Genomic DNA, 15,170 nt, shown 5'->3' with positions numbered 1-15,170 from the left:
TCTCATCTCACTGCATCACACTACAACATACCTATACACTGCTCAATATTTGTCAATATTATGATAAAGAGCTTCTCCAATAAAAAGAAAAGTTAGATGATGAAAATTTCAAGTACTGCCAGGGTTAAAAGACAGTACTAGAGGCACGTGTACATTTTAGACTATCTCTAGAATGTTGATCGCTTGCTGCTGCTCTTCAGTTGTATCATGCCTGGTTCTCTGTGACCCCACAGAGGTGGCGTGCCAGGCTCCTTTGCGTTTCCTCCACTGTCTCCTGGAGTTTGCTCAAATTCACGTCCACTGAGTAAGTGATGCTATCTAACCATCTCGTTCTCTGCCTCTCCCTTCTCCTTCTGCCTTCAAGCTTTCCCAGCATCAGGGTCTTTTCCAGTGACTCGGCTCTTCGCAGCAGGTGGCCAAAGTATTGGAGCTTCACCAACAGTCCTTCCAATGAATATTCAGGGTTGATTTCCTGTAAATTTGGCAGCAAATGTCTTCCCTTTTTGGGTATGTACTTTGCTATGGTGGGAAAGAGTTTACTCAGATATATTCATATTCTAATATATAATGGGTAAAGAAACTATGTGCCAGCAGGTAATAATATTCTGAATTTTACTTACAGTTGCAACTTTTATCATATTAACTAGGTGCATCTAGTATTCTGGCCAAATCTACCACTGAACTATCAAGAATTTTGTACAAACTACCAAAGAAAACTTAGATCAAAATGCTTCATTTCAAATATAACTGTTTGTATTATATTAGAAAAGGACCAGGATAAACATCAACTCAAGAAGGATTGTCAATTTCACAAATTTGCAATTTGAGACATTAAGTTTTGTTTTTATTTTTAAGTTTCTTGTGTGAGACACAAATAGTATGACACAAATAGTTTCTTAGTTCACTGTGGCCACAGATGCCCTTAATCTTGCCACAGATGTTTCAACTACCAAGCTAGGTATTACAGTCACTTAAGGAGGTTTTATATGAATTCTTCCTTATAACTATATGCCTGAGGCTTTGGAAAAGGAGTACCTGTCTATAACTCTGAAAAGAATGAAGTCATTGTTATTTGTTTAAATGTACTTCACTATATATTCTTTATGGGAAGGATGGATTTTGTCTCTTTTTTCTTATTGAATCAAGCCATTTAGGTGTGAAGTCATCATGGGAGGATGAAATGCTTACAAGTCAGTAAATAAGATAGAAACCTAACCAACAGAAAACAGCTCATTTGATGAGTAAGATGAATGATTAATAAAATTACATACTCATTAAAAGTGATAACTTTTTTTTAATTCATACACTTTAAAAACAAATTGAATCAAAATATAAATCCACCATTTAAATACAATTTACTTACTGAAGCACAGGCTAAAATTCCAAAAAATCCAACCTTCTGTACTAGATTTTGAACTGCCAGTTTAGCCCGGGAGGCGAAATCCTATATAAAAGGAGGATATCAAAACATTAATAATCCCCTCAGCTGTCTATTTTATACACAGTATCAATAGTGTATACGTGTCAATCCCAAACTCCCAGTTCCTCCAAAAGAAGGGTAGATGCATATGTATGGCTGATCCATTTTCCTGAGCAGTAGAACCTAACACAACTGTGTAATTTACTCCAATAAAAATTAACTAAAAAAAAAAAATTAATGAAAAGTAGAAGAAGGAAAGATGGCTCTTTACAGTTTATAATATTAAATGTCTAATAATCTGAAAGCAGTGATTCATTTAATAAGATGATATTAAAAAAAATCACAGCAGGTTACACTGAAAAACATGTGAATAAAATCTTCGTAAAACATTAACTACACAACCTTAAATATAAACTTATAATACATTTCAAGAATAAGCCAAGACACTGTTACTGCATTTTTTTGGTTCTCTTTGGATTATCTAGAGATGAACAAAATGTTATAAACCAACCCATTTTTTTGGAAATGCTAGTTTACTACTTATCTCTTTCTCGTTCCTTTAATAATTCACAAGACTTACTCCCTGATTAATAGCAGGGTAGGAAATCAAAGAATTTTCCAAGACAGAAAATGAAGACACCTCTACTGATTACTAGCCAGGAGATGAAAAAAGAGTTATGTGGCAGTAACTTAGCATTCATTACCCCCAAAACAAATAACGTCCTACACTGCAAAGTTTGTGCTAGAAATAAAAATGGTTTTCACAAACATTTTACTGAAAAGGCTCAGGCCTTTCAGTAATCCTGGGGTGCAAGTAGAGCAGATTCTTCAGACTCTAAACTCAGTGCTCTTTTTATTTCACCATGTCATCTCCCAGACTGAAATATACATTTGGCTGGGTAGTTTATTCCGCACTCTTCTTCTAGCATGTGCATGCTGAAACTATTTTATTTTTTTCTCAATAATCGTATAGAATATTCATAATATAAACGATAGAAGGTTCCTTCATAGAACAGGAATAGGGTTTAAAGCATTTGTGGATTCCAACTTAAAAAAACAAATACACCAAAACCACTTTAACCCAAAATATTATGTTGAACAGTTCTATTACCACAACAGTGAATACTGAAATTACACACGCAAAAAAAGGGAAGACCCTCCTCCTACTTACTTGTTGAGGATGGTGAGAAAGTCAAAGCAATTAAAGCAATATTTTTAAAGACATTAGCAGTTAATACAAATACTTTGTAATCAAACATACAGGCTCTCAAAGTTAAATCATTAAATTCTACAATACAATTTTGTAATTTTACAACTTATTTTCAAAGACAGAATTTTTCTTTTCAGATTAGGCTATTTCAGTAAATAAATTGTTTCAGATTTAATATTTTTAAACAACTGAATTACCACAGCAAAGAGTTCTTTGTATTTAAAAAAATTTTTCTAACTGAAGATTTAATTTTTCTTAAAATTAACATTTATTGCATGAAATGTGAAACACTGATTTTATTGATTTAAAAACTGTTTAGGGATATATAATGAAATCAGTTTTCCTATTAACATTAAAAACAAATTATACTTCCATTTGTTTTCAATAACTTACATAATTCACAAATATCTAAATTTGAAATTCATATAAGCACTAAATAAAAACTGGCCATAATTAATAGAAATGTTTTGAGTTTTACATATACCAAACAATACTATTAGATTATAAATTAGTTATAAAATTTTAATTACTATAGCCCAAGTATTAAAAATATAAATTCAGGAAAATGTCTTTCTTTACAGCTCTTGATATCTTCAGAGCAAATCTACTTTAGTGAAAGATGGTATTCACCTGTGAAGAAAAAGTAAAACAAAGAAAACAAAAAGTATACAAATTTATTTTAAAAACAACAAAAGTTTTTATAAAGCTATCTTCCAAGTCAGATTAATATAGGAACATTTTTCTACCACAGAATTTATGCAATCCTCAATATATAAAGTTACAAAAAATTCATTTTTTGCGTAAAATGGTATAGACAAGATCAATAAAGCATTGAATTTGAAAGGTTTGCTGTCCTGTTTCCCTTTATCTTAATTTCAAGGCTTTAGATTCTTGCATTTATTTAAAGCAAGTGACTATGACAGTGCCATTATTTTAAACTTTTGTTATTTTTCTACTACAGAGACACACATACATACATTTAAATTAGAAAACAGGTATGATTATATTAGTTGGTTACATAGAGGAGAAAATATTTAACATTATGCAGATCAGCTAACATACAAAATAATACAAATATGTAAGCCTTCATAAGTTCAAGAAATCATGTTTTAAAAAACACCTTGAAAGTAAGGAGCTATTTTATCCCTTGACATAATCTCTTTACTCATCCGAAATTAGACAAAAACAACGGAAAAGACTCCCTGTTCTTTTGGATTCCTGGGTGCTCATCATCAATTATCCTTAAGAGCACTTCAAGAATCTTTATTTGAAGGAAAAGACTCACTCTACCCAAATCAGTGAAATAGAAAGCTCTCTTTACTCTCTTTCTTCTTTTTCAAATTAACTTTTAGCTAGCATGTCTCACAAAGAAAATAAGTTAAGTGCCTTTTTAATAGGGAGCTTTGCTTTTTAAAAAGTCTGAAAGTCATCTACTGAAAACAGATTGCACAAATCTTATTATGTGTTACACACACACACACACACGCACGCACACATACACAGAGAATGACCGTGCTACTTTCAGTTCCTATTAATTTATTTTCCACGTCTTTCACAATATTCTCAGAATTAAAATTACATTTATATGTTAAATAAGCCATAAAAATTTATTTAAACTAATAAGTCTGCACAGTTACTTTCATTACAAGAAACCAACAGCAGGAGTATACAGCTCGAGGCAGAATTTTGTTTTTCCTTGCCAGAGTAATGGAAACAAGCTCAAAGAAGCAGTATACTAGTATCTGTACCAAATCTGAAATATTTTACAATGGTAAATTAACTCATGTTTAGATCTCATAAACATAACTATACTTTGTTGCTTTTAAACTTATTTCACTTTTAAAGTCATATTCAAAACTTACTGGTATCGCTTTAAAGGCTTTGTTAACATATTTATTAAAAACATCATTTTTAAATCGTCTAAAATGTTCTACACATTAAATGCAGTTATAAGTTTTTCTTTGCTGCTCTGCAGTTTTAAATTTTTTATTTTTAAACAACTTCAATACTTTAATCTGCTAGCTTTCTAATGATGTAAAAGTAACATTTTCTATGCATTAAAATATTTCTATTTGTGTTCTCTTTTAAAGAGAGAGAAATGTGCTGTAGATAAAATATTAGAATATAAACCCAACTTACACACACACATTCAGCAAAAAAAACCCTCTTTCACTAATGTTTAAAGGACAATTTCAAAAAAAATTTGCTATTCGGTTTAGGCCATCAGATAAAATAAACTAGCCAAGAAAAAATGTGTACCATAATAAACAACAATCATTTAAAGGAAAAGTTTAACAAGTCAATATGTTAAGTTTTCAACCTTAAAGTTAAATATCAAAGGAAATTAATACTTCATTTTAGTCTTTTTTCTTGTGTTTGTGGGAACAGTGTAGCAAGTTCAATCTGATTACTTCCTCAATTGTCATTCTTCATAAAAAAAAATATGTACAACTAAAACCAAATTCCTTTTAACAGTTTCATTTCTCTGGACTCACATTTCACAACGTTTATGTATTTCACAATTTTAGTGCCCAAGAGCTCAGAGTTTCATCCTCTAGCTCTACCTAAATAAGTAGTATGTATTCACAGTTAGTAATCATAGATCACTTTCTACTTTTTAGAAGTAAATAAACAAAATACAAGTAAATAAAATTATCCTTCCCACTCCCACTGACAGTGATTATCATGCTTCTGAAAGTAAGAACGAGAGACACAAGGAACATTTTTCCAATGATTACAGAAGATAAGATGAAGAGAAATTACAATAAGTACTTAACTACTGAGATTTCAAGGATTCATAAAGAAAAGCAGACAATGCTTTCCAGTATGAATATTTCTGTACTACTTTTGTTTCGTATTTTTTCCTAAGAAATATTTATGATGAAGATAAGAGAAACTATATAGCCAATTATAATTAGATTGCAAAATACTAACTTTTGAAGAGGTTCACTTAGATGTAAATATTTGCAATAATATTTATCTTCAAGTGGTAACAGTAAACCTTTTCACTCTCATGATAAGGGATCACATTAAATTCTAAGATTTCCTTAAAAGCAACAGAAAATCTCTAACATGTTAAATGAATGCAATGTTACTAGAGATAAATATGTATTTGGTTAACAGCTTATGTTAGTTTGAGCTGATCTATCACCATCGATGTGAGGTAACTGGTCAGCAGTTTTATAAATCAATGGCTTTTTAATATATGTTAAAATTTCTGTTGAGTTAATGCTCTTCTTGGGCGTGACACTGAATTGGCTCCACAGTCCATATTAAAATTCACAGAGCAACTGCTTCAATAATAATTTCTCGTTATAAGAGGAATTTGTGTTAAAATAAACTGCATTTGCGAAGTTCTTTTGGCATATAAAAATGACTTGCTAATTTCTGTGTTCTACTCAAATATATTGTATCATGTTATTATTCTGTATTAACCAGAAATGGAGTTAAGACAGTAATAATGACTTAATATTGCAAGTTGTTTTAGCATCATGGACAATCATTCTGAAATATTAACTTGTTAAGATACTAATAACCATGTAATTAAGTATTTTCTACAATGAAATAATATTACATGTGGTAAACAACATAATTAATGGGTATAATTAATTATCATCTTCACAGAAATTAGAATGAAACACAACTCATAATTTTAAAATCTTTCTCCTCTTAAAAACAGAATAAAATGTTTGTTAACTGCAATTTCCTACCTGTTATCAAGACTCTTGCTGAGCTCTTTCACATACAGATATGAATCATTAATTTATTAAATGCAAAGTGAACATTTCATTTTAGTGCTGACATCCTCAACAATATTATTAATGTAAGTGATATTATTAAATATTACATATTTGAATAAGTCTCCTTTAAATGAAGTATAATTTCAAAGGAGTCACATACCACCTATTCTGTTTTTGAATTATAATGGACTCACACAAACTAGCAATATGAAGATTGTTAGGAAATAAACTCTAGAATTACAAGAAGAAGTAGGGGAATTAACTTGATAAAATAAAGTGACTGCAATAATGGAAACTTAATTAATAAATTTTAAATTCAGTACCTATAGGATGCTGGATTATAAAATACAACACATTTTCCCCAAAAAAGTTACCAGAAAAGAATGGTTCAACTACTTTCAAAAATGAAAGTTTCAATATCCAATTTATAGATTTTACATAATTAAGCCAGAGATGACAACCAGAATTTCTATTTAAATTGGAAATTAGGGTAAAATTCTATAATCATGCAACAGAATATATCACATAAACACATTTCAAAAATGCAAAGAAACTTCATTCTAAAAATAATTTATGGAGATTTATAAGTTTTAATAGGAGATTAGAGAGTTCTCATTCAAGATACCAACATAGGAGGCTCTTGAACTCATGTCCTCCCATGAACACACTGAACGGAACGCACAACTCCCATCTTCTTCCTGTAAAGTGAAAGGGCTGGCTCCCCACAAACCCACATCTGATGCTCTAAGTTTTAAGACTTCCAACTGATAGACGGGCCCCACAAACATCTAGCTTTGAAAGTCAACAGGGCTTGTGTCCATGAGACCCACAAAGCTATAGTGAACTAAGAGATACCAAAGTAAAAAAGCAGTATTTATATACCTAAATGGAGAAATAGACACCAATACAATAATAGAAGGTGACTCTAATACTCCACTTTCACCAATGGATAGAGCATTCAAACTGAAAATCAATAAGGAAACATTGGAATTAAATGACATGTAAGACGAGCTGGACTTAATGGACATATTTACAAAACAGTCCATTCCAAAGCAGCAGAATATACATTCTTCTTCACCACACATGGAACATTATCCAGGATAGATCACATATTAGAACATAAGATAAGTATTAATAAATTTAAGAAGACTGAAATCATATCAGTATTCTCGTCTGGCCTCAATGGTATGAAACGAAGAATCAATTTCAAGAAGAAAATTGGAAAATTCACAAATATGTGAAGATTTAACCACATGCTACTGAACAATCAATGGGTCAAGGTACTTAAAAGTGAAATAAAAACATTGTCTTGACACAAAAAATTGGAAACACAAAATTTATGGGATGCAGCAAAAGCAATTCCAAGATAAAAATTCAGAGTGATAAATGAATACATTAAGAAATAAGATCTCAAACACCTAACTTTACACCTGAAGGAATGAGAGCCCATAGAACTAAGTCCAAAGTTAGAAGGGAGGAAATAAAGTCCCAGTGGAAGTCAATAAAATACACTAGGAAAACAATAGAAAACTCAATACAACTGCAAGATTTTTTGAAAAGATAATAAATTAGACAAAATTTTCACTAGATTCACCAAGAAAAAAAAGAGAGGACTTATAGAAATAAAAGAAAAAATGAAAGAGGAGACACAACAACTGATAAACACTAAGAGACTACTTATGAGTCATGAGACTACTATGAACAATGACATGCTGAAAAACTGAACGATCTAGAGAAATGGATAAATTTCTAGAAACCTACAACTGACCAACACTGAATCATGAGGAAATAGAAAATGCAAACATACTAATAGACTGAATCCAGTCTCCCGCATTGCAGGCAGACGCTTTAACCTCTGAGCCACCAGGGAAGCCCGAGGAGGTTGCATTAGTGATCAAAAACCTCCCAACAAAGTAAAGTCCAGCACCAGACGGTTTCACCGGTGAATTCTATCAAATATTTAATGAAGAATTAACACCAATCTTCTCAGATGCTTCTAAAAAACTGAAAAGGAGGAATCACTTCCAACTCCATTTTAAGAGACCAGCATTACCCCCAAATCAAAACCAGATAAGGACACTACAAATATAGAAAATTATAGGCCAATATCCCTGATGAACATAGATGGAAAAACCCTTTAAAAAAATTAGCATAACAAGTGGTGCTGGGAAATCTGGTCAACCACTTGTAAAAGAATGAAACTAGAACACTTTCTAACACCATACACAAAAATAAACTCAAAATGGATTAAAGATCTCAACGTAAGACCAGAAACTATAAAACTCCTAGAGGAGAACATAGGCAAAACACTCTCTGACATACATCACAGCAGGATCCTCTATGATCCACCTCCCAGAATATTGGAAATAAAAGTAAAAATAAACAAATGGGACCTAATTAAACTTAAAAGCTTCTGCACATCAAAGGAAACTATTAGCAAGGTGAAAAGACAGCCTTCAGAATGGGAGAAAATAATAGCAAATGAAGCAACTGACAAACAACTAATCTCAAAAATATACAAGCAACTCCTACAGCTCAACTCCAGAAAAATAAATGACCCAATCAAAAAATGGGCCAAAGATCTAAATAGACATTTCTCCAAAGAAGACATACAGATGGCTAACAAACACATGAAAAGATGCTCAACATCACTCATTATCAGAGAAATGCAAATCAAAACCACTATGAGGTACCATTTCACACCAGTCAGAATGGTTGCGATCCAAAAGTCTACAAATAATAAATGCTGGAGAGGGTGTGGAGAAAAGGGAACCCTCTTATACTGTTGGTGGGAATGCAAACTAGTACAGCCACTATGGAGAACAGTGTGGAGATTCCTTAAAAAACTGGAAATAGAACTGCCTTATGACCCAGCAATCCCACTGCTGGGCATACACACTGAGGAAACCAGAAGGGAAAGAGACACGTGTACCCCAATGTTCATCGCAGCACTGTTTATAATAGCCAGGACATGGAAGCAACCTAGATGTCCATCAGCAGATGAATGGATAAGAAAGCTGTGGTACATATACACAATGGAGTATTACTCAGCCATTAAAAAGAATACATTTGAATCAGTTCTAATGAGGTGGATGAAACTGGAGCCTATTATACAGAGTGAAGTAAGCCAGAAGGAAAAACACCAATACAGTATACTAACGCATATACATGGAATTTAGAAAGATGGTAACGATAACCCTGTATACGAGACAGCAAAAGAGACACTGATGTATAGAACAGTCTTATGGACTCTGTGGGAGAGGGAGAGGGTGGGAAGATTTGGGAGAATGGCATTGAAACATGTGAAATGTCATGTATGAAACGAGATGCCAGTCCAGGTTCAATGCACGATGCTGGATGCTTGGGGCTGGTGCACTGGGACAACCCAGAGGGATGGTGTGGGGAGGGAGGAGGGAGGAGGGTTCAGGATGGGGAACACATGTATACTAATTAAATAATTTTCTATTAAAGAAAAAAAAAATTAGCAAACTGAATTCAACAACACATTAGAAGAGTTATTTACCATGATCAAATGGGATTTAGACAGCTTCCCTGGTGGCTCAGTGGCAAAGAATCTGCCTGCTAATGCAGGAGACAAGGGTTTGATCCCTAGGTCAAAAGACCCCCTAGAGAAGGAAATGGCAACCCACTCCAGTATCTTTGCCTGAGAAATTTCATGGACAGAGGAGCCTGGCGGGCCACAGTTTATGGGGTTGCAAAAGAGTAGGACACAACTTAGTGACTAAACAACATATGCAAATTGTGATGCACCACATGATCATCTCACAGCTGCAGAAAAGCATCTGACTAAATCCAACATCCATTCATCACACAAATTCTCAAAAAGGGGGTACACAAGGAATCTAGTATAGCAAAGCCTTAGCTAATATCATAGTCTTGTGAAAAACTGAAAGCTTTTCGTCTAAATTCAGGCACAAGACAGGACGTCCACTCTTACCATTTTTATTCAAATGGAAAATTAAAAAGTAAAGCCATATCAGTTTGTAGATGATATATTATATACACAAAATCCTAAATACTTCAGCAAAAAACTGTTAGAACTAATCAACTAATTCAACCAAGTTGGAGAATAACAAAAATCAATATACAAACATCTATCGTGGGGACTTCCGTGGTGGCTCAGTGGTAAAGAAGCTGCCTGCCAATGCAGGAGACACAGGTTCGATTCCTGATCTGGGAAGATCCCACCTGCCGTGGAGCAACTAAGTGGATGTGCCACAAATACTGAGCCTCTGCTCTAGACCCCAGGAGCCGCAACTGCTGGGGCCGCGGTGCTGCAGCTACTGCCTCTGCTCTGCAACAAGCGAAGCCCCCGCGATGAGAAGCCTGAGCACTGCAACTAGAGAACAGGGCCCCCTCATGACAACTGGAGAAAAGAGAAAAGCCCGGGCAGCAACAAAGCCCTAGCACGGCCAAAAAAAGACAAATAAATAAATCAATCTATTGTGCTTCTATACACTAATAGTGAACTATCAGAAAAAGAAATTAAGAAAATATATGTGTTTACAGTTATACAAAAAAAGAATAAAAAACCTAGGAATATATTTAACCAAGAAGTGGAAAACTTGCATACTGAGGAAAGAAATTAGAAAGACATGATACACTCATGGATTGGAAAAGTATTGTTAAAATGTCCATAACCACTCAGAGCAATCGACAGAATCAAATCAATCCCAAACAAAATTCTAAAAGCATTTTTCACAGAAACAGGAACAATCTTCAAATTTGTACAGAATGACAGAACACCCAGAATAGCCAAAGCAATCTTGGCAAAGATGAACAAAGCTGGAGCCATCACGTTTTCTGATTCCAAACTGTATTACAAAGCATATGATATTGGCTTAAAAACTGACACATAGATCAATAGAAAAGAATGGAGAGCCCAGAAATAAACCCTCATGTATATGATCAATTAATTTATGACAAAGGAGCCAAGCATATACATTAGGGAAAGAACAGTTTCTTCAATAAATGGTATTGAAAAAAAAAAAAAAGCCATACACAAAAGAATCAAACTGGACCCCTATCTTACACCACACACAAAAATCAATTCAAAATGGATTAAACACTAGACCAGATGATCTGAAACCATAAAACTCTTCTTAGAAGTAAACATAGTGGGTAAGCCCCCTGATTTTGGTCTTAGCGAAGATATTTTTCTTCTTTCATCAGCAACAAGAAAAGTCAGCCTACCAACTGGGAGAAAATACCTGCAAACTACGTACCTAATAAGGGGTTAATATTCAAAACATATAGGGAACTCATACAATTCAACAGAAAAGAAAATCTAATTTAAAAATAGGTAGAGGATACGAACAGATATTTTTCCAAAAAGAGACACATATGGCCAACAGGTATAGGAAAAGTTGTTGCACATCACTAATTGCCAGGGAAATCAAAACCGTAATGAGACAACATCTCACAACTGTTAGAATGGCTATCATAAAAGAGCCAAGAGATAATGTGTTGGCAAAGATGTGGAGAAAAAACGGTGACTGTCGGTGGGAATGTAAATTGCTACAACCAGGATGAAAAATGAAAGTGAGAAAGTGAAGTCGCTCAGTCATGTCCGACTCTTTGTGACCCCATGCACTGCAGTATACCAGGCTCCTCTGTCCGTGGGATTTTCCAGGCAAGGATACTGGAGTGGGTTGCCATTTCTTTCTCCAGGAGATCTTCCCAGCCCAGGAACTGAAACCGGGTCTCCCACATTGTAGGCAGATGCTTTACCGTCTGAGCCACTAACCAGTATGGAGGTTACAAAAAAAATTAAAATTAAAACTACCATAAGTAAGTGAAGTCGCTCAGTCATGTCCAACTCTTTGCGATCCCATGGACTGTAGCCTACCAGGCTTCTCTGTCCATGGAATCCTCCAGGCAAAAATACTGGAGTGGGTTGCTATTCCCTTCTCCAGGGGATCTTCCTGATCCAGGGATCAAACCCAGGTCTCCTGCATCGCAGGCAGACACTTTACTGTCTGAGCTACCAGGGCATTTCTGGGTTTTGATCCGAAAGAAATGAAATCACTATGTTGAAAAAAATATCTGCAACCCCCCGCACCGCCCCCAGTTTATAGCAGCATTATTACAATAGCCAAGACATGGAAACAACCTAGATGACTACTGATGGATGAATGGATAAAGAAAATGTGGGATATGATAGACAGACACACACACACGCTAATATTAGTCATAAAAAAGGCAGGACTAAATTATCTCACTTATATGTGCAATCTAAATAAAGATCCTGACATCACAGATACAGAAAACCAGGCTGGTGACTACCAGACGCAGAGGAAGGGAGGGTGGGTGAAATGGGCATCGGTGGTCAAAAGGTACAAACTTCCAGTTAAAAGATAAACTAAGTTCTGAGGATGTAATGTATAGCATGGTGATTCTCGTTAACAGGATTGTATTGTATATTTGAAAGTTACTAAAAGAGTAGATCGGAGAAGGTGATGGCACCCTACTCCAGCACTCTTGCCTGGAAAAATCCCATGGACGGAAGAGCCTGGTGGGCTGCAGTCCATGGGGTTGCTAAGAGTCGGACACGACTGAGCGACTTCCCTTTCACTTTTCACTTTCATGCATTGGAGAAGGAAATGGCAACCCACTCCAGCGTTCTTGCCTGGAGAATCCCAGGGACGGGGAGCCTGGTGGGCTGCTGTCTATGGGGCTGCACAGAGTCGGACATGACTGAAGCGACTTAGCAGCAGCAGCAGCAGCAGCAAGAGAGCAGATCTTAAAAGTTTTTCAAAAGAAAAAACTTTCTTTAACAATATGTGGTAATGGATGTTAACAATACTTCCTGTGGTCATCATTTTGCAGCATGTACATACATCAAGTCATTATGCTGTACACCTAAAACTAACACAGTGTTAGACGTTAATTATATCGCAATTAAAAAACATAGAAATTCAGCAGTTAAAAGAAGGACAAAGGAAAAAGGAACTAATGGTTCCTTAGACGGTTCTCAACTGGGGCAAAAATCTGTAAATGACAAATACGAGAAATCTGTGTATTTCAATATGTAATGAACAAACATTTATCTTCTCCATATCCCAGCCAGTAGATGAAGTTACTACGAAGTTAAAAATAATGGTTATAAAACAGTATTGGATTCTCTAACTAGAATTATCTATTGCCTGCTTCTGTCAGTCACTATCTAAAAATGTGATATGGTTTTCTTCTCTCTGACATGTTAAAAACAAAACTGAACATAAAGGCTATCTTTTCCCCTTCAAAAATGGGGGTATTATATATAAAAATATAACATAAAAATTTTGTTTTTTTAATCAAAATCTATGAAGTCATGTCCAAAAATGAACACAAAGAAGATCTGTGTATTTTTTGAAACAGTAAGAAACATTTATTTTGGCAACGAGCTAAATTTAGTAAGTACTAAAAACCTGATCCACGTAGAAATCTGAAAATTCATATATTTTTACTATTCATATTTGTTTCTATTATTTAATGAGGTTTTATGAGATTGCATGCTGTGAAAACTTAGTGGGTCACAAATAGCATTGTCTTTTAATGAACAGAATAAAAATGTGAGATCAACACGTGTGGTGTAAGTAAACTGCTGTGTTAGTCACTAAGCCTATTTCATTATTTCATTAATTCAGTTACAGGTGCATAGGCTCTAAATACAATCAATGTCGTCTGTAATATGGAATATGGTAAAAAAGAAAGGTCCCAAAGTCACTGATACAATGACAGTAAGGTCTGTCGCAGGTTCTATGGCACTTCATCCACACTGTACCTTTCAAAAATTATATGTGAATGACCAGTTAAGTTTTTTCACATAAAAGGATACACTTGGAATATATAATCTGTGATTGACACACATTTCAGAGTGTTGTGTATAAAATAGGAAGCTCAGTCACATCTGGGTCAAGTTCATAATTAATAATGAATTTCTGCTGCTGCTAAGTCACTTCAGTCGTGTCTGACTCTGTGCGACCCCATAGACAGCAGCCCACCAGGCTCCCCCATCCCTGGGATTCTCCAGGCAAGAACACTGGAGTGGGTTGCCATTTCCTTCTCCAATGCAGGAAAGTAAAAAGTGAACATGAAGTCGATCGTGTCCAACTCTTAGCAACCCCATGGACTGCAGCCCACCAGGCTCCTCCATCCATGGGATTTTTCAGGCAAGAGTACTGGAGTGGGGTGCATTGCCTTTTCCAATAATGAATTTCTACATGCACTCATATATTTATTACCAAATTTACCTTGGGGGGAGGGCAGTAAAAAGTATTTTTTTAACTGTACGGTAGATATACAGTAATATATATAAATCTAAAATATACATCTTGGTGGAATTTTACAATGAACACACCCATGTAACTACCACCAAGGTCCAGACATAGAACATTACCAGAACGCCAGACACCCCACTGCTGGCCCTCCTAGTAATTACTTCTAACCCCAAAACAACCACTACTATTGACTTCTACTACAATAGATGTAGCTTGCCTATTTTGAACTTCATATAAATGGAATTATAAAGTAGGTCCTCTTTTATTTCTGGCTTCTGTAGGTGAACATTACTGTCCATGTGATTCACATCTGCTGTTGAATATGGCAGTAATCAATCTCTTGCCTTTATATTAATCTATTTATTCTGCTATTGGTGGACATTAGAGTTGCTTCTAGTATGGAGTTAAATAATGCTGCTATGACTATTCTTGTACAAGTCTTTTGGAGCATCTTTCTGCTAGGTATATATACACAAAATGGAACTGCTGTATTTCAGTGATGTTTATGTAGATAGTGT

At 34.7% G+C, this 15,170-nt stretch overlaps 1 protein-coding gene across 5 annotated transcripts in view; it reads right to left on the bottom strand.

Annotated features, from left to right (window-relative positions):
* Window positions 1-15,170, bottom strand: part of VMP1 (vacuole membrane protein 1) — a 129,898-nt gene that overhangs the window by 31,487 nt on the left and 83,241 nt on the right. For all 5 annotated transcript variants that reach the window (XM_061390200.1, XM_061390201.1, XM_061390199.1 and 2 more), the window contains one exon: window positions 1,364-1,444. In XM_061390200.1, the coding sequence (XP_061246184.1) occupies window positions 1,364-1,444 (81 nt within the window). The remainder of the gene's footprint in view (window positions 1-1,363; window positions 1,445-15,170) is intronic.

This window comes from Bos javanicus, chromosome 19 (genome assembly GCF_032452875.1).
Source record: "Bos javanicus breed banteng chromosome 19, ARS-OSU_banteng_1.0, whole genome shotgun sequence".
NCBI lineage: Eukaryota > Metazoa > Chordata > Mammalia > Artiodactyla > Bovidae > Bos > Bos javanicus.
This window is presented reverse-complemented; position numbering and strand designations above follow the sequence as displayed.